This window comes from Aythya fuligula, chromosome Z (assembly GCF_009819795.1).
Source record: "Aythya fuligula isolate bAytFul2 chromosome Z, bAytFul2.pri, whole genome shotgun sequence".
NCBI classification, from domain to species: Eukaryota; Metazoa; Chordata; class Aves; order Anseriformes; family Anatidae; genus Aythya; species Aythya fuligula.
The window spans coordinates 3,449,064-3,466,718 of NC_045593.1; the positions used below are offsets into that span (position 1 = coordinate 3,449,064).

A 17,655-nucleotide genomic window follows, 5' to 3' on the forward strand; every position below is an offset into this window, starting at 1 on the left:
TCTTTTGTATATTATATGTAGAGTGTGGAGTGAACTGTAGGTGTGATTGCTTTTTTCTAAATTGTTCTAATTTTGGTTAACAGGATGCAACACTGAAGTGCCAAGCATACATTCGTCAGGTGGTTCAATTTCTCAGCACCTTGGAACAAAGCGGAAAGATAACTCTTGCAGTTTTAGAACAAGAAATGTCCAAGTTGTTAGATGATATAGTCATCTTTAATCCTCCAGGTTTGTGTTAAAGTAGTGCAAATTACTTCAAAGCTGTCAAGATCCTTTATTCTAACACATGGTTTTTTGAACTTCTGTGACTGTAATTACTTGCCTTACCATAACATCTCTGTTAAGTTCAGGTCATGGTGTTTTGGGGTGTGTGTGATAAATGAGCATAAAGCAAAAATAGGATTGTTACCCTCAAAGAACTGTTAAGAGTGATAGTATCAACAGAAAAAAATGGGTTATGTTGTAAGTAAAACTGGCTAATATAGGGGATTTTGTGTGGGGCGGCTGTTCTTTGCTGTCTAGTTTTTGAATCTCTTTATTTGACACTGCCTTTTCTTTAAAAAAAAAAAAAAAGTAAAGATGGCACAAATACACGCCCTGAGGGATGGCATTTTAAGAATGGATTCTAAAACATTTCACAATCAGGATAACTTGCAGTATGGAAGCAGGGAAATTACATTGGTGTACAATGGTAGTGTGGTGTGTCTGCATCCACAGCATCCGTATTGATCCCAGGTTTTAGTACCAGTACCACTCTGACCTTCCATTGTCGAAACAGAATTTCAGGTCACATCAGCTGACTGACTGCATCACACTGACATACTTTGTTGGTAATTATGTCTCTATGACTTCCACACAGTGTGCCAACAGAAGTTAACAGTAACTATCGAAAAATTTGTGACATTGATGACCATTTTTCAGGTTTTGTATCGCTCTTGGGGAAGCTCTTTAGGGCAGCCCCAGAATCAGAAAAATTCTTTGTGACTTGCAATAAAATGAGGACTTGCCTGTCACTGCTGACACTCCTAATAGGTGAGAAATTTTGGAGGCAGAAGCCTGTGTTATGAGAGGAGCAGCTCTGGTTCATGAACTGCTGTGCAAGTTTGTATGTTATGTGGCTGAAGGAGAGAATGCTCCCTGGTGCTCACAAAGCTCAAGCAGGCTGCAGAGTGCAGTAGGATCAGTGATGCAGGGTGGCAGGAAAGCGGTGGTGTAAGTCAGATCTGGTGTCTGTTAGATTTGGAGGGGGCAGGGGAAGGGTTCTGGAGCACTGTCCTGACAGCAGCTGGAGAAGGGAAAGCTGGGCTTGTTACAAGGGCAGTGCCCAAGGAAGTTGGCAGGGCCTGGTGTTTGATGCCTGCAGTTTGTGGAGTAGGAGCGGGCTGTAAAACTAGTAGTCACGTTAGGCAAGTCAGTTAACCTCCTGGCATCATCATTTTCAGTCCATCTGTGATAGGAGGTGTTTACCTTTTGGGAGAGCTGTGCAGACAGATGATTTGGAAGGCTTATTTGTTTCTTAATAGGTAGGTTAAGACAGAATTCCTTTGTTTGAAAGGGGTCTCTGCAGGCCTGTAGCCTTTCCAAAACAAGAGGTGAAGTTAAATCAGGTTGTTTAGGGCCTTGTCTGGTCAGCTTCTAAATATCTGCAAATGTGGAGGTCTCAGTCCTTTTGGCAGTGTTTTTCCAGTGATTAACCCCACTTTGTGCATAACTCTTCATCCTATCTGTTTTTTATAAGCTTTTCTTTTACTAAAATGCCTGATGTTGATTGGAAACTTTCATTTATAACAATGGTGACTTTTCACAAAATAAAGCCTATTATTCACTTCAGCTTTTAAGAGCTAAGATCAGGAGAAGTTTGTGTTTTGAGGGTAGTGTTTCAAGTGGCTCTTGATAGCATGTTCAGGCAATTACAAGAGATGGTTTCAAAACAATGCTCTGGGGTTGAATGCAGCAATTAGCAGGAAATCTAGACTCCTGGAAAGTGCAAAAGGGGATTGCAACATTTCAAGGCTCATCTTGATTATATTTCCAATTGAATCACTTCAGTCTGTACTTCAAATTGTGCTTTACTCAAGTTTTCTTTGGCGATTATAAATGTGTTTTATCATTCATATTATTTGCCCATAACCCTGGTAAAAGACTGTAAATGAAAAATGGGCTCCGATTACTCTGTGTTTAATAAATATTATGAATTAACTTACCAAGGGGAGAGACTGCAAGGAATGAGTGTCGTTGTAGCTTCATACATACAGATAAGGAAATTAGGTGTCTAATGAGCAAGAGACCTCTCCCAGTATTTACAGCAAGTGTTCAGTGATGAAGCTGAATTCAAGTCACTTAGGTTCTGGTATGTAATTACTGAAATAATTCTTTTACTTCTGTCCTCTAGATATGGATCTGCAAACACGTCACATGGCCCTCAGTAGTCTCTTTACAGAAACACTGATGATGATGAACAATTCCAGTGTTACAACAGCTGAGTCGCTGCGGGGCAGTTTACGGAAGTGGATTGACAGTAAAGTGCACGGGTTGCTTGCCATGCCCCTCCTCACGGCTGCCTGTCAGAGCCTGGCCTCTGTGCGACACATGGCAGAGACAACAGAGGCTTGTATCACCTCTTACTTCAGTGGAGGTAGGAACACGTCTTATGAAAACATTGATCGGTCTTTGGGTGCCCACGAGGCATGAATCACCTGGAATCCTAATAGCTTCGCGCTGCCCAGTACTGGGACTGGGTCTTACTCTGTTTTTCACAATCAGGTCTCCATTCTTTGTATTCGATGTGTCCCAAGTGTCACGTATGTATGTGCAGTACTACGTGGTTTGGGATGTAACTGCTCTAATTGTGTATTTTCTTAAGAAGTGTATGTGACTCTGTCAAGACCCACTTGCTGTGTCTAATGGTTGTTATTTTTCCAGCTAAAGGGGAGGATAGTTTTTGGATCTTTTTTACAAAAAAAAAAAATGTCATCCAAAGGGAACGAAACAGATGCTTTTGTCCATTCTGCAGGCTAATACAGGGAAAATAAATTGTGGTAAAAAACACTAGTTTTTTTTTCTGTTTACATAACTCAGCATGTAGTTCCACAAGGGTTTTTTTCTTTCTGTCATCAGATTTCATTACATCTAACAGAAATATTTATAATGCTATTGGCTAAAATCATAGAATTTAATCCTGACTTAATACTGAGAGAATGTTTTTTTGCCTTGACCTCCAGGGGGTGCTCTGTGATTGGAGTTTTTCTTGCCATCCGTTGAATGTCAAACTAATAACCTGGAAAAAAGCTAAAATTGCCTGAGTTCTTTAAATTAAAGTAAATTGACTTTAAATTGACACAGTAAAGTGACTTCAGTTTTTAGGTTTTGTCAAATGCTGCTTATTCATATGCTTTCGTTTTCTTTATAGATTTTCCTCACCACCAGGAGTTAGGCTGGGGCCCTATACTTGCATCCCTCCAAGTTCCTGAGCTAACTATGGAAGAATTCCTGCAGGAGTGTTTGTCTTTAGGAAGCTACTTGACCCTGTATGTCTACCTGCTGCAAAGCCTAAATTCTGACCAAACTCTTAGCAATGAAATGAAAATCCTGATAACCATCAGCAAGTGGCTAGAGCAAGTGTATCCAAGGTACGGACCTCAAAGCTTCTCAACATGCACTGACTCTTAAATAAGGCTGTGGTTGTGTAGCCAGTATAATCAGGCTGCAAAGTGAAGTGGCCAGTCCTTCCGTATCCCCTGTCAGTCTGCCCACTCTGGCTGCCAACAACAGAGTCACAAAATGATCTGGGTTGGTGCGTATTCATGTTTTACCTGGTTGAACACTTCTGTTCAGTTTTGCTTGGCTTCCAGTTGGAGAAGCTTGATTTCAATGGCAGCCTGGAATTTTGCTCAGTTCAAAATATTTCAAGAAAATCCTAGATAACCGGGAGTTCCACTTCCCAGGATGTCCACTAGGTGGGATGAGTTGCATGCTAAATATTCAGTGGAACCCATAAAGCTTGGTAAAAACGTCAGCAGCTCTGAACCAAATATGAACCCAGTGGATCTAGTGGGGTGCCCCAAATTAGAGGCCTGCATTGCTGTAAAACAACGTACTAGGTAGTTGGCTTCTGATGAGAAAGGACAGAGGGCTCTAAATAGCTGTGGTGTTAAAACAATAATACATTAAGGTATATGACAACCGTATATACAGTTGCTGCTGAAATTACTAGGATTTAGCTAATGTGATGAATAGTTTTAATATTAATGTTGATAATGTTTATATTTATGTGAAAGAATGTATTGGGAACATGCACGTTCCCCCTTGTTTCTTGAAATTCAAAGAGTGCTTTGACTGTTATGGGTACTGTTATGGGTACTATATAGTTGTAGTAATCTTATTGCCAAAGTGGAAAGAAGGCAGCAGAGCCACCTTAGAGGGCAAATTACAGCTTGTCCTAACCATCAAAACTGAGGCTGTCTGGGATGGGAAATGACTGGATAAAGTAGCTTGAGGATAGTCTGATGCAGAAAACTCGTGCCAGTGCTATGTGTGGAAAGTCTGAGTTCAAGTTAAACTGAATCTGCAAATTGTTTGGCAAAGGGTTAAAAATACCTCAGGGGAAACTTGACTTTGTGCTTTGCTCAACAAAAGACTTCAGTGTTTCCTTTTTGAGGAGAGTCTAAATTATTGTGGAAGCAATAGCTAGTGCTTCCTATTTTTTTTTTTCTGGTAAATAAAGGAAAGACAGACCCGAAGTACAGCTTCAATCCCTTTATAACAAGATTTAGAAAGATTTAAATCCACTTATGGATGCAATATCTTCCTTGTAGGCTTTAAATCTAAGAATGAAGTGTTGTTCTCTTACAGGCAGTGGAAACCTGCTAGCTGATGTTAGCATCAAGTCTATTACAGTAATGCTTACATCAGTGTAATAAAGGGACATAACAGTTATGCTGGTCTGATGTAGTAAGATTAGCTGACATTAATTTGCTACCTCAATTCTTCATAGGCCTCATGGGGAGAGGCACAAACTTCTTAAACTATGCTTTTGACTTTTGGAATCTATACTTCATTTTATTTTTTCGATCTTAACCTACAGCTCAGCAAAGGAAGAGGCAAAGTTGTTTCTCTGGTGGCATAAAGCTATGCAGTTATCCTTGATTCAGATGGAGCAAGACGATGCCATTCTGATCGAATCTGTCATTCGGACACTGCTGTCCATCCAGGGCAGGCAGAGCCAGCTGGCTGAGGAGAGACTGACTTCTGGAATACTCGGTGCTATTGGGCTAGGCAGGAGGTCTCCTTTGTCACCCAGGTAAGGGTTGGGGGTGTTTGACTGTGGTTAAGAAATGCATGTGAACTTCTGTAAAGTTTATAGTGGAACAGGAAAGAAAGTGCAGTTGGGATTCTGACTTAATGACTGTTTCTAGTGAAGTTCTGGTTGACATCACAGGAATATTCTATGATCACATGCTTGCTGCATTTTCTATCTGAACCTTCAGTTGCTGGAAAATATTAAGAGAAATTCAAAGATATGTATGCTTGCTTGTTAGTTTTTTCCTTTCTGAAGAGAGACAGTTTGGTTGTTAGGTATCAAAGTGGAGTTCAGCATGGGGAAAAAAAAAGAAAAAGTTTACGGAACACCAATTCAGCACAGTACTTCATAAGGAAAAAAGTTGTTTGAGGCCTCCTGGGGTGCCATCCTTTTGAAGTTGCTCTGGAATCTTAATCATGTTCAAGTCAGTTTTTGGTTTGGATGATGTGGATATTTCAATGCTGTAAAATGAAAGAAAGAGCATTTTGGATGTGACCTCAAGGCTGCAGCTAAGCTTAGGTCACATGTAACATTTCATATCTATGGTAGCATGTTATCTGCGAGCATATATGATGATATACTATGAAGTGTATATTACAGTGATACTGCTTTATTAACGCATTGAAAAATGATCTTCTAAAGGCTTTACAATATTTGTCATGTAAGAGGTCTGTCATGGGACAGAACTTCCAGTTTATGTGCTGCTGAGGACTTGCAAATCTGATGTCACCTTTTCTCTGTCCTCTTTTCCTGCTCAAGGTTTCGGGTGGTTGCCCGCAGTTTGTCTGCCTTCCTCCTGGTGCAGATTCCTGCAGAGAGTCAAGTCCGCCTGAAAGCAGGGTCAGAACCAAAGCTGTCGCAGAAAGCCCAGCAGGTAGGGTGTGCCCATCAGTGGCATCTAGAAATGCCCTTTTTCTGTGTTAGCTCACCTTTTGGGGTGAGACTTCTGAGCCACTTCAGGCACAGCTTCCACTAAGTCCAGCTCTCAACTTGTTGATTTTATTCAGTGCTAAATGGCCCCACCCTCTTCTTGTTGCTGCTTTACATTTGGAATTCTGAATTTCAGAAATGGTTCATTGCTCCTCTTCCAGCATAGGTTTTTGTATATAAAATTTCAAATTCATGTTTTCTGTAATACTAATAATGGGAGCAAAATAATAGTTTCATAAGTCAAAGATTCTTAACAAGAATAACTTGAATGGAATAGTTGTGAGCTGCAATTTGTATTTTGGTGTGGTTTCCCTAAAAACATGTCTTCAGTTCATGAAGTACATATAGGACAATATTTATAACGATCAGAGCAAGCCTGGAATAGAACACTTGTTGTTTATCTCGGGGTGGAGTCAGCTTGAAAAATGAGGTGGTCTGAAGCAACATTATGTGACTGTATTTTTACAAATGTTTGTTCAAAATACACCAGGATGTCTAGTAGGTAAAGATCTTCCAGTGGAGTTGTTCTTCTGGTGGCTCATGAACTGATTTGTTATGGACCAAAACACAAACAGCTAACATCGTTTTCCCTTGTGTCTCTAGGCACTGACTGCTCTTGAATCTATGGCATCAAACAAACAGTACATGGATTACCAGGAGCAGCTCTCCCAGGCTTCTGTGTTCATCAAGCATCCAGAACATTGTCTTCAAGATGGCAATAATCTCCTGGCTCTCCTTGTTAACACTCTGTACCCAGAAGTGCATTATTTGGACTGCATACGGTAGCAGCACTGAGCTCACAAAACCATCGTGCGATTCCGATTCCTCTGGTTTACATGTAGTTGTTATTGCACAAGTAATTTTTACCTTCAGAGTCCCACTTAACCAAGTCAGAAGTGTGGATAGGAACTGCACGCTTGGAAGTTTTATCCTCTTTGAGGTTTTCTCCTTCCTTTAAAGCTCTTATGATATTTAGGCCTGTGGAATTGCTCAGTTTTTGTTGACTGAAAGCAGTGGAATACCTTCCTGTGTATGGTGTGCCTCTGAGAGGAGGTTACCTGAGAACAGACATTCAAGTCATTAGACAGCAAAGCTCATCATTGTTTCTTGTAGCATCTTACTTTTTTGCTTTGTGCCTTTTTCATTTTCAGTGTCAACACTTAAGCCAGTGCAAAGGGAATGGAGGGTTGTGTATAAAAGAGGTTTCCTTTCTCTTAGCCAGGATACCTCTAAATCGTGTGTGTGTGTTGGGAGACTTGTCAAGTCCTTGTGTTTGAAAAGATAATATTTTAAATTTTGACTTTTTGATATTCCACAGAACTCTAGTTAAAAGGCATGCCTACCAATCTTCTCCCACACCTGTAAATACAAACTAAAATTTGAACTAAAGGACTTTAGCTTTTTCTGATTTTCTAGGTATTAGTGAGTCTGCCTCCATACTGCTTGATTAAACACAAGTAATTTCTGGCCATGTTTTAAATCAGGCAATGCCTAAAGACTGATTTTCTTTCTGGATCCCCAGAGTCTGTGTGGGAAACAGTTATGTTCTTGTCAGATAATAACCTGTAACTCTGAAAATCTGGTTGTTTAGGTAATAATGGCTTTCTAAGTGGACACCACTTAAGTTTATTCATTTCTTCCTAGCTTGGCAAGCCATAGCAGGATTTTAGATGACACTGTGAAAAGCTATTTAGCTTGTATTTAATTAGGTGGATGCTTGTTAAAATTCCATTACCAAAGCACAAACCATGGTCCTGTAAATCTGTTGTTTCAGCTGAATGATCACTGGTTTTGTTGGACTGTCTGTTGCACCTTTGCTCGATGACAGCAGAAAGTGAATTTCCCTGGTTGCTTGCCTAATGTTGGCCATTTCATCATGTTTCATCATTGATTCTTTGAGGTGCCCAAGGTCCTGCATTCCCAATCTGTACGCCTGTATGAAGGATCAATGGTAGCTTCTTCTCTTCCTGTATTAATTGTGCCTTTCTGTTTAGAACATGGTTGCATGTTAAAACATTTATTTGGGTCCCCAGGGGAAGGAAGTGTACTACCTACTGTCTGTTCAATAATGGATTGCTTTGCAGTGTTGCTCTTAACTGTGATTTTTGGTGCTGGAAAACAAACCACCTTTCTCTTCTTGACAAATCCTGCTAACTCTGCCAGTTGGGTCATTAGATCACCATCATCTTCTTGTGGTCTTAGTTCTTTGCTCTATCTGCGAGCCTATATGTATTTTTATATATATATATATATATATATATATATGTACATCTCTCTGTATATTAACCAGATCATGACGCAGCATGGATTTTAACAGACTCTTGGAAAATTAACTCCTGGAAGAATACGTTCTGCTGCTTTTCCTGCCTGCCCAAAGACTTAAAAGCACTGGTTTTATTAGATATGTTATTGATCAGTTGTATAAAAATGTGAAGGAGTTGGGGATACATGTATTTGACATGCACTTTTAAAAGATGATGATGTTTCAGCTGTTGAGTTTTTACAAATGTGTTTATAACATGCTATGTCTGCAAAGACCATGCAAAATAAAAATGAAAAATGAAAACCTTGTGACAAATGCCATGATATTTTCAACTTGCTGGAAGAGACCGTATCTGATAAAACATGCCTGTTCTTGGAGAAGAAAGTATGATGGAGGAATGCCATGCAGTTTTGCTCAGTTGATGGAGGTTTGGGGAGTCCTGGATTTAACAAGTACATGATACAACACTCTGTTTTTGTGGCCAGAGCCCACGGGAAAGCTCATCTATGTAATGGCAGAAATGATGATTCCATCTTAACATTTCACAGCCCTCTGTGGCAGTGTTGTGGTAAGATCATGGATCTGTTCCTTCAACACTTACAACTGATCCAGAATAGACAATAGAATTTGTTTTTTATCCTAAATGAGGAGGAAGCTGATAGTGTGGAAGGAAGTAGAGGAAAACCCTGCCTTCAGGGCTGGTGGTGCAGCATCATTACTGAGGGCTTTGCTGTCAGCAAATGCCACTGACACAAAAGTCACATCAGCTTTTGTCCTGACCATAGAAACAGCTTCCTTAAGAAATTACTGTTTAAATATATTAGAGGTGGAGGTATTTTTATTTTTTTTCCATATCTTGGTCCAGTAATCCTGGTAGAAATGATTTACTTCAGTGCACACCATGGTTAAGACATTAAACAATTCTGCAGCAGGTTTTTAGAGGCATAGAAAACTCAGTGAGCTGATACTTTTATGTGTGTCAGTGACAAACCAATGTGCTGGCTTCCCAGTGGACATTATAGCGATAAGTCTTTAAAAGCTTGCTTTCCTCAAAAACAGGGCTGCAATTTTATCAGCTATCAGATCCCACTGTCACAAATGTGCATTTCAGGGCTTGGACTTCATTCTCTGAATAGTGCTCAACAGATTTGACTTCTTGTTTCTTCTTTTATTACTGGAAACAATTCTGCATTCTCAGCATCTTCTATCCTTCCCCCTACCCCACATCGTGCAGTTGCTTGTTTCTGCCTTAAATAGATCCAGGTGACAATAGAAGAAAAACTGTTTTTTTTGCTGCTTTTAGTGTTGTAGGTTGCAGTAGAAAGAGATAATATTGCAATATAGATTTCCAAAAAAAATCTATATTAAGAAACTGTTTTCACCAGGAAAAACAAACAAATACCATAAGATGGATCAACTGTGCATGCACATATTACAGAATCGTGTCTATTTGTGCACTTATGTACAAACACAAATAGAGCTGGTGTAGTTTGCTTTATTGGAATGTTTTCATACCATGTTTATTGCAGAGTATCAGAGCTTTGTTAGTGTGCACATGGGCTTGTGTACCAGGTACCCCTATCAGGAGCCACAGCAGAGTTGCAATACAGACCTCCCTTTGAATGTCTCGCTTTCAGCTCTGTCAGCCAACTGAAAACCTATTTTCTTTTTTGCTTGGACTTCTCTTGAAAGGTAAGTTTTAGACAAACTCTTCTGGAAGTTAAGGGTTGATAACAATAATTAAAATCTACAAATTCCAGTAGCATTTTTCTTTACAGCTGATATTTAAAACATAAAATAATTTACTTGCTGGCTCTAGGAGTCTGCACTTGTTTTGACAAGTGGAGTGGTGAAAACTTTTTGAAGTAACATTTGAAATATGCTAAAGCAAAAAGATGTGAGAAAATGGTAGACTTAGCTCTTTGTTAAACACTCTGATGCAGGCTAGAAACATGCAGGTTGGTTAGAACTGTCATCTCATGGAAATCTTTCTGTTCTTTCAGCTCCACTCCTCTTTTATTCCCTTTGAAGGCTTCTGTTATTCGTAAGTTGCAGCAGAGATGGAAAACACACACCTGCAGGGCCTGTATGACCACCTGCATCAGTCCACAGCAGTCTTATATGCAGCAGGAAAAAGCACTGAGAGGTGATCCAGCTTTGTACAGAGGGGAGAGGAGCTCTCCGTGCGAGCAGGTGCATGTGGGACAGCCCAGGTGCTCAGCTGCATCTTGCCACGGGTATTTCTGTTGGCAAGCTCTGGCTGCTGCTGTGTCTGCGGTCAAAGTTTTCGTAGGTGGAATCCTGCTGCTGTGGCCTGGTGGTGGAAGAAGTGAGAAAGGTGAGGACACGTTTCTGGCAGTTCCAGACTTCAGCTAGCTCCAAGTATCCCTGCAATACTGTCTGGTACAGGTCCTGCCTCCTGCAGCTGGTGGTTTTTAGTGTCTGATATACAACCAGTGTTTTACATCCTTAAGCATCTGGAATGAACCCTGCACCCTCAGCACTATCTCCTGCTGCTTCAGAGCCTCAGGAGGCTCTGGGACAAACCTCTCCTGAGAGGGGTCCCTGCAGATCACGGAGGATCTTGGTTTTTCAGCTTTCATCTATGTATCTGTACAGGCACAACCAAAGGCGCAGTATTATTTAGGCACCTAAATCAGCAAAACCATACTTTTGCAAATAATTATTTCAAAAGCAGCTGTAGGATTGAATTCCTTGTTGCCTCTTTGGCTGTAGCCTGATGCTGCACACCCAAGTGTCCTGCCGATGGCCACGTTTCTTGGGTGAGGTGGAAGGCAGCGACATCACAGAGGCTGGAAGGGAGCAGCCCGAAACACACGTAATTGTACTGGCCTTAGGTACTGTTTCTGTATATTTACCTTAGAGGTTTTTTTTTTCTTTCTCCCTAGCTTGGTCACTACAGCTGTCAGGAATCCCCAGGAGCAGCGTTGTGCTGGGTGATGGGAAATGCCCGTGGTACTGTGGCAGTGTGTGATGGGTGCTAGAATTGGGCCCTGCTACACCTGGGCTGCCTCTGATATGGGCTGTTTGGTACCTCCCTTATCTTTTTCCATGCTTAACAGAACTCACTAGCTCTGACAGGTTCTCCTTCTGCCCCATCAGACTGGGGTTCTTTTGCTAGTTTAATGTGGCTTCCTATCACTCCCTGGGCCTGTGGGCCACCTAAATTTCTGCTCATCTGCTGCTGCTGCACCCATGTACCACTGTCTCTCCAAGTTCCTTGTCCCCAAATCAATCGTGTCTATTCTCAGTTGTCCCCAAGCTTTGGTCCGTCACACCAGTTTGCTTCACCATCAGCCCAACCCTGTCCTTGTCCCGGGAGCCTGCTGTCAGGCCCCAGCTAGTAGCCAAGACCAAGAATAAGCTGCATTTTTCTGCATTTCTCTCCTTGGCCATCTCCACCTTCCTGCTGGGTGAGATGAGTAGAAGGCAGGATGCACTTACCGGGCCAGGCTGGTTGGGGTGGAGGAAGGACCTGTTAAATGAGAGGAGAGATGTGAGTTAGCAATACAGCGGGGATGAGCTGGGGAGCCAGGACTGCCCTGCAGCTGTAGGGAACCTGCTCTAGAAGATAATTGTGATAACTCTGGTGAACAGGAGAAGGTCTTTTGTGGTGCACCTCCACCAGGGTAGGAATTAGGTGCTAGAAAAAAGCAGCAAAGTATTTCTGGTTGATCCTACAGCTTCAGTATTTGGAGGTAAGTGGTGGCGTGCACCAGGTGATGTCACAGAGACAGGCTAATATCAACAGGTCATGGCAATGTGATGTCTCTGTGACCTAGGAGGTGGAGGCAGAGATACCCCCTAGCCAGCTCCTCCCTGTACCAGAGCTCAGCAGGGATGCTGGGCAGGCAGCTGGTGACCCTGGGGCTCCTCTGGAGGTCTCTTCCCACTCTCATCTCCATCAGCCCAGGGTTTCCCTGCTCTCATGGCCCCAGCACAGTGGGGAGATGGGATTTCACTGATGGCTGGGAAGTGTGCAGATGGAGATGCCCTGGGGATTAAGAAGGCTGCCGACACGAGGAGATCAAACCACTGTGTGGGGTACAGCAGAGGTAAATCCTGCCCATGGGCTGTGGAAGAGGTTAGTAAACAGTTTGCTTAACAATAATCTGTTTTTTTTTTTAGGCAGCAGGTTCTCTGCTAATCACAAACCTGTTGGTTTGTTAACCCTTCACAGCCTATTTAAGATACCATTGTGAGTGAGACCTCATGTCTGCATGCCATGACTGGTCAGCTAGGAGATCCCTCCTACTTGGTCTTAGATTTCCTGTTATGAATCCAATTTTTCTGGAATGGAAATTAATGTATAATCACAGAACAGACACCCTCCTCCCCCAGCACGTGCACCCTAATGTCTGACTTTATCTGCTGCATCACACTGTGGTTACCAATCTGGTGGAGAAAGACTACCGAGGGAAGTAGTGACGGTGTACCTTTGGAGAACACGGTGAGGCTCAGTATCACCAGCAAAACGAGCACCTTAATTCCCAACGGCACGAAAATGAGGATCATGAAGAAGGAGCTGTTGGATGCTCTGAACTTATAGAAGTAGACTGCCCCCTCCGCTCTCCCGTGGCTGTTGACTGCCGTGCACGTGTACTTGCCGTCGTGCGTCAGGTACTGGAGCTCCTTGGTGACGCGGTGGCTCGTGCTGGTGACCGAGGTGAGGTTGCTGTGGTGGGGGCTGCTCCATGTCAGGGTGGGCGCTGGCTCCCCCTCAGCCGTGCAGCGGGCTTGGAAGGTGTGGTCCCCGTTGGAGCTGACGGTGATGTTAATGATCCTGGGGGCAGCTGCGAAAATCACGGTGGAGGAGGGAAAATAAGTCAGGTTTCAAAGCCAGGTCTGGAGAAGGGAACCATGGTGCTCTCCTGCTGGTGTCTCCTGGCAGTTGCCTTGGTCTCTGGCCTCCAGACCACACAAGGAGGGAACAGTTGGTGCAAACCCTTTTCTTGGTGCCTGAGACTTGCCAGATTTGGCAAATTGATGTCAAAGACCACTTCTGCTCTCTGCTACAACCTGTTTCTGATGTTCTCCAGCCCTGTAGTGACCACCCAACAGCTGGTGTAGCTCCCTGGTCGCTTTGGGGTAGCACACTGATACTAAGGCAGGGTCCCTGATTTTGTATCCTCTATTTGTAGTGTATGGGATTGTGTGACTGAGTAGTAGTAAAGAACATTTTTAGGGAATGCAGAAAGTTAAGAGTTACTGCCAGACTCATGATCTCTGTATTTGCCTGCTGGGGAAGTGGGGCTAACACAACAAGCTCGTCTCACCCATCAGTCCTCTCCTGCTGGACTTGCTGACCTACTTCATGCACTTCACAAAGGCATCGTGGAAACTGAGGGGAGCTGTATGAATGTCCTTGTGGAGGAAAAGCAGGTGTTCAATATTGCTTTTTTACACTTGCCAGATGAGACAGCAAAGGCATAGCTTGCACCCACCTGCAGCACGTCTCCCTCTGGCCTATTGAGGGTTGTAATGCAGGAGGGGGTGAGGCTGGAGGACAGTGAACCATAGGAGAGCTGCGTTAGTTGTGTGTGCCATGGACCTGTGTTTTGGTGTTTAAAATGACCTCTAAAGTATCACTTAATCCCTGCCCCTTACACTTTAGGGGCCTGTTCCCAAAGCGGGCTGCAGCCTGGGCACCACACCTGCATGGCACCCGGTTATCATTCTGCTGAAGATCATATTCTGGCAGGCTCTGGGGGTCAGAGCTTGCTGCCGCTCTGTGGAGGGATATTTTGGAGCTGCCCCACATGCAGGAGAGCCCTGGTCGTGCAGCACAGCCCAGGAGTAACCAAGCTCATCTTTGTGCCTCGTCTGGATGCCTGCAGTGCATGGCGGCTGCGAGGCAGTTTCACTTCACAAGCAGAATCCCCCAACTCACACTGTCTCCGTGCTCTTGGCTGAGGTTTGAGCCTGTTCCTGAGGCCATATACATCTACCAGCACTCACTAGATCAGTGAGCACACCTGGAGAGGGGCTGAGAGCTCGCTGTAAGCAAGGTACATCGCAACCCAGGGGGTTGGCACGGTGCTGTGGGATCCCTGGGGATGGAGGGCGCAGGCAGAGAGCTCTGATCCCTGCAGGAAATCCACCCCTGCTTGCTCTGCTCTCTGTGCCATGCTGAGCTGCTCTGAAATAAGGCAGGCTTTTGATTATTTTTTTTTTTTTTTCCTCAGCGGAGAATGCAAAATGTCCTGCTGCCATGTTGGCTTTCTGCACTGTGAGGAGGTGAAGCTCCTCCTCGTGCCCTCTGATCTGGTGAGCCCAAGGAGCTTGCAGGGGGTGGTGGGGACTGCCGGTTCCCAGGTCTGACCTTTGTTGACCAGAGCTGGTTGTCAGGCAGTTTATACTTAACATATCCTGTTCCAGATCATTTTAGACCTATGGCACATGGGTGCCAGGTACCTTGTCGTCCCAAGCCCCTGCTGCCATCCAGGCCTGCTTATGCTTGCATTTCCTTATTTCCTATGCTGTTTTGTTCCTATTCCCTTCCTTGCATTGCGTGCATCATCTCAGACTGGAAGACTACAATGAGTGTTCCCTGCCAAAATGTTATAATTTTTCTCTGGGCTGAGTGGAGCTAGAAAAGCCAATGCTTTGGAAGAACATCTCAGGTCACCTCCTGTTACCATCTCATCAGTTTCCACATCCTGGGGCTTTCCGACTTCCCTCTGGGTTGGCGGTTGGCTTCTCCTCCTTTTTTTTTTTTTTTTTTTTTTTTTTTCTTTTTTCTTTTTTTTTCTTATACCAATCTGATTTTCTTACCAATCAAGTGCAGCTTTATCCCATTCCTGCTTTCATACTTGTCGTGGACGTCTCCGGAGAGCTCCACTCGGCAGAAATACCTCTCGCTGTCACTCCAGGTCAGATTGTCAATCCTGATGGAGAGGTCCTTGTGCCGGGGGTTGCCAAACAGTTTGTACTTGTTTTTGTAGCTGACAGCAGTCTTACAGAGCTCACTGGCACTCTGGCTGGTGCACTTGAACACTACGGTGCCGTTGTAAGGTTCCTTGATCCTCCAAATGGCAGTGAGGGTCCGGTCAAAGGTTTTGTAGGGGTGTGTGAAGGTACAGGGCAGAATGACCATCTTCCCGAGCTCCCCGGTAACATCAGATGGGACGTGGATGGACCATCCATTGGACTGCACACCTGCAAGCAAAAAGATATGAGGGCTGACTTATCTGCAGTATTTAAGAGGGGAATTGGTCATCCTTTCTGCATCTGCTCTGTTGTTGGTCAGAAAATGGATGCTCTTTGATCCACCAAGGATTTTTCCCCATGCAGAGGTCTTGCAGGTGGTTGCTGAGACCTAGTCTGGTCAATTTTGTCTGGTGATGAGTGTCTTTTACCTGAATGAATGCTCCTCATCCTTAAAGTATATAGGGAGAACTCAATCTTGTCCATTTCCCTTCCCCCAAAACCAATAGCATCAACAAACAGCACTTACAGGCAGCTCCTGCTGTATGGATACATGCATCTATCAACTGTATCGCTGTCACAACAGCCATAGCACCAGATTGTGGCTTCAGGAGTGTGTGTGGCTGCCTTCCTGTCCTATAAAACTTCATGGCTTACTTCATCAGGAGGTGCCCCTCCATACCTGAGAATAACTGGGGAAAAATGTGAAGACCTTCTATAAATACATTGCTGCCCTCCCTGTGGTCTGTGGGCATTCAGCTGCCAGATTAATCACCTGACTCCTACTGGTAAAAACAAAGAACTCTGCTGCCTTCTAACTTGTTTCCCGTTGCTTATCTGGACACTACAAACTCATCTCTTTTCCCCACTGATCAGTTGTGTTTTGGGTGGTGTCAGCCCTCACGGTTCTCTGCCCATCTCTCTGATCAGGGGCAGGCTTCTGAGCACAGCAAATCCAGGGCTGCTACTGCTGTTGGTGTTCCTGGCCTCCTGGGAGAGAGATGTGGCCAACACTGGCTGCTTGGCCATGGCTTGGGTAGTTCCTGAGTGTGTTAATGTAACCCCTTAGCTTTGGAGAACTGCAGATTCTGGCTTTTCTGATTTTTTTGGTTTGCATTTTTTACCATAACCAAAGTACCTTAACCAAAGAACACCACTCTTTTGGCACATAAACATCCCCTCACCTTCCACATTAGAAATAATGTTAACAACAAGTGCTTCTTGTGTCACCGGATCCATTTATGCCTGTTAAAACAACCTGCCAGAAGACCCTATGTTATGCATGGAGGGGTTAGTCAACTTCTGGAGTGTAATTTAACATTAAAGCATCAACATGACAGGTCTTCCATAGCTTCCTCTTGCTACTTATCCAGCCTTGATTTGTTCCTGGGATTTCCTCTCCTGAGAAACAGGCAAGGTCACAACCAAAAAGCCTACACAAGTTGCAAGAGGAACTCCCAAAATGAGCATCACAGATGATCACCTGCTCTAGCAAACAAATTGACATGTTTAACCAAATTCCATTGACTTTAATAGAACTAAGTATATACTTGAAGTTAACCATGAGCTTAAGTGCTCAGTGGAGCTGGAGCAAATTGCATGTTGCATAAGAACTCTGAGGAACATGAAACTGCTTCTGCATGATGGTGAAAATGCTGCATCCAACAGGCAATGCAGGGGAAAGTTAGTTGAAGATAAAGTCCCTGCACAAGTTATGGAAGGAAAAAAAAAAGGCAATACAGACCAGAAGCCTCTCTGAGAATTGCTGAGTCAAGCTTTTGAGTTTTTCCAGTGTTCACCCAGGCACCTGGTGTTTCAAGATCCTTTTAAGCAACGTGATGGACGTACTGTTCTTAGAGTTCATTACAAGCTGTTCCCCTGCCATGCTGACTAGAATGGGAAGAAAAGCCCTGAGCGGACAGGGAACTGTAGCAAGCTCAGAACTCACCCTTCCTGAAGACGGAAAGGAGGCACAGAAGAGATAAGCTGAACTCTCTCATGCTGGTTGGTGTTCTCCACGGGGGTGTATCAGCAAACCAGAACTGTCTCTGCTACCTCTGAGCTGCTGCTCTCGCTGTCCCAAAAGGTTTTTCCAGGGATGGGAGAAGCTGTGGTTTTCCCCTCCTTGGAGGGAATGAGTGGTCCGGCTGCACCAGCTCTGGGTTCAGATATTAATAGTTCTGTGGTCAGTCATGTGAAAAAGATTGCGGAGGGA

At 43.8% G+C, this 17,655-nt stretch overlaps 2 protein-coding genes across 2 annotated transcripts in view; one reads left to right on the plus strand and one right to left on the minus strand.

Moving 5' to 3' along the window:
- EPG5 (ectopic P-granules autophagy protein 5 homolog) overlaps positions 1-8,746 on the plus strand; it is a 49,432-nt gene extending 40,686 nt beyond the window's left edge. The window contains exons 39-44 of the mRNA XM_032206143.1: positions 84-228; positions 2,393-2,635; positions 3,410-3,629; positions 5,084-5,299; positions 6,059-6,173; positions 6,833-8,746. Of these exons, the coding sequence (XP_032062034.1) occupies positions 84-228; positions 2,393-2,635; positions 3,410-3,629; positions 5,084-5,299; positions 6,059-6,173; positions 6,833-7,015 (1,122 nt within the window). The 3' untranslated portion in view covers positions 7,016-8,746. The remainder of the gene's footprint in view (positions 1-83; positions 229-2,392; positions 2,636-3,409; positions 3,630-5,083; positions 5,300-6,058; positions 6,174-6,832) is intronic.
- A 1,963-nt stretch (positions 8,747-10,709) lies between these two features.
- Positions 10,710-17,440, minus strand: SIGLEC15 (sialic acid binding Ig like lectin 15). Its single transcript, XM_032205292.1, has 5 exons — positions 17,389-17,440; positions 15,288-15,671; positions 12,950-13,306; positions 11,958-11,988; positions 10,710-10,806 (listed from the first exon to the last, which is right to left on the minus strand). Exons 1-5 carry the CDS (start codon positions 17,438-17,440, stop codon positions 10,710-10,712), a joined length of 921 nt encoding a protein of 306 aa, XP_032061183.1.
- Positions 17,441-17,655: the final 215 nt, after the last annotated feature.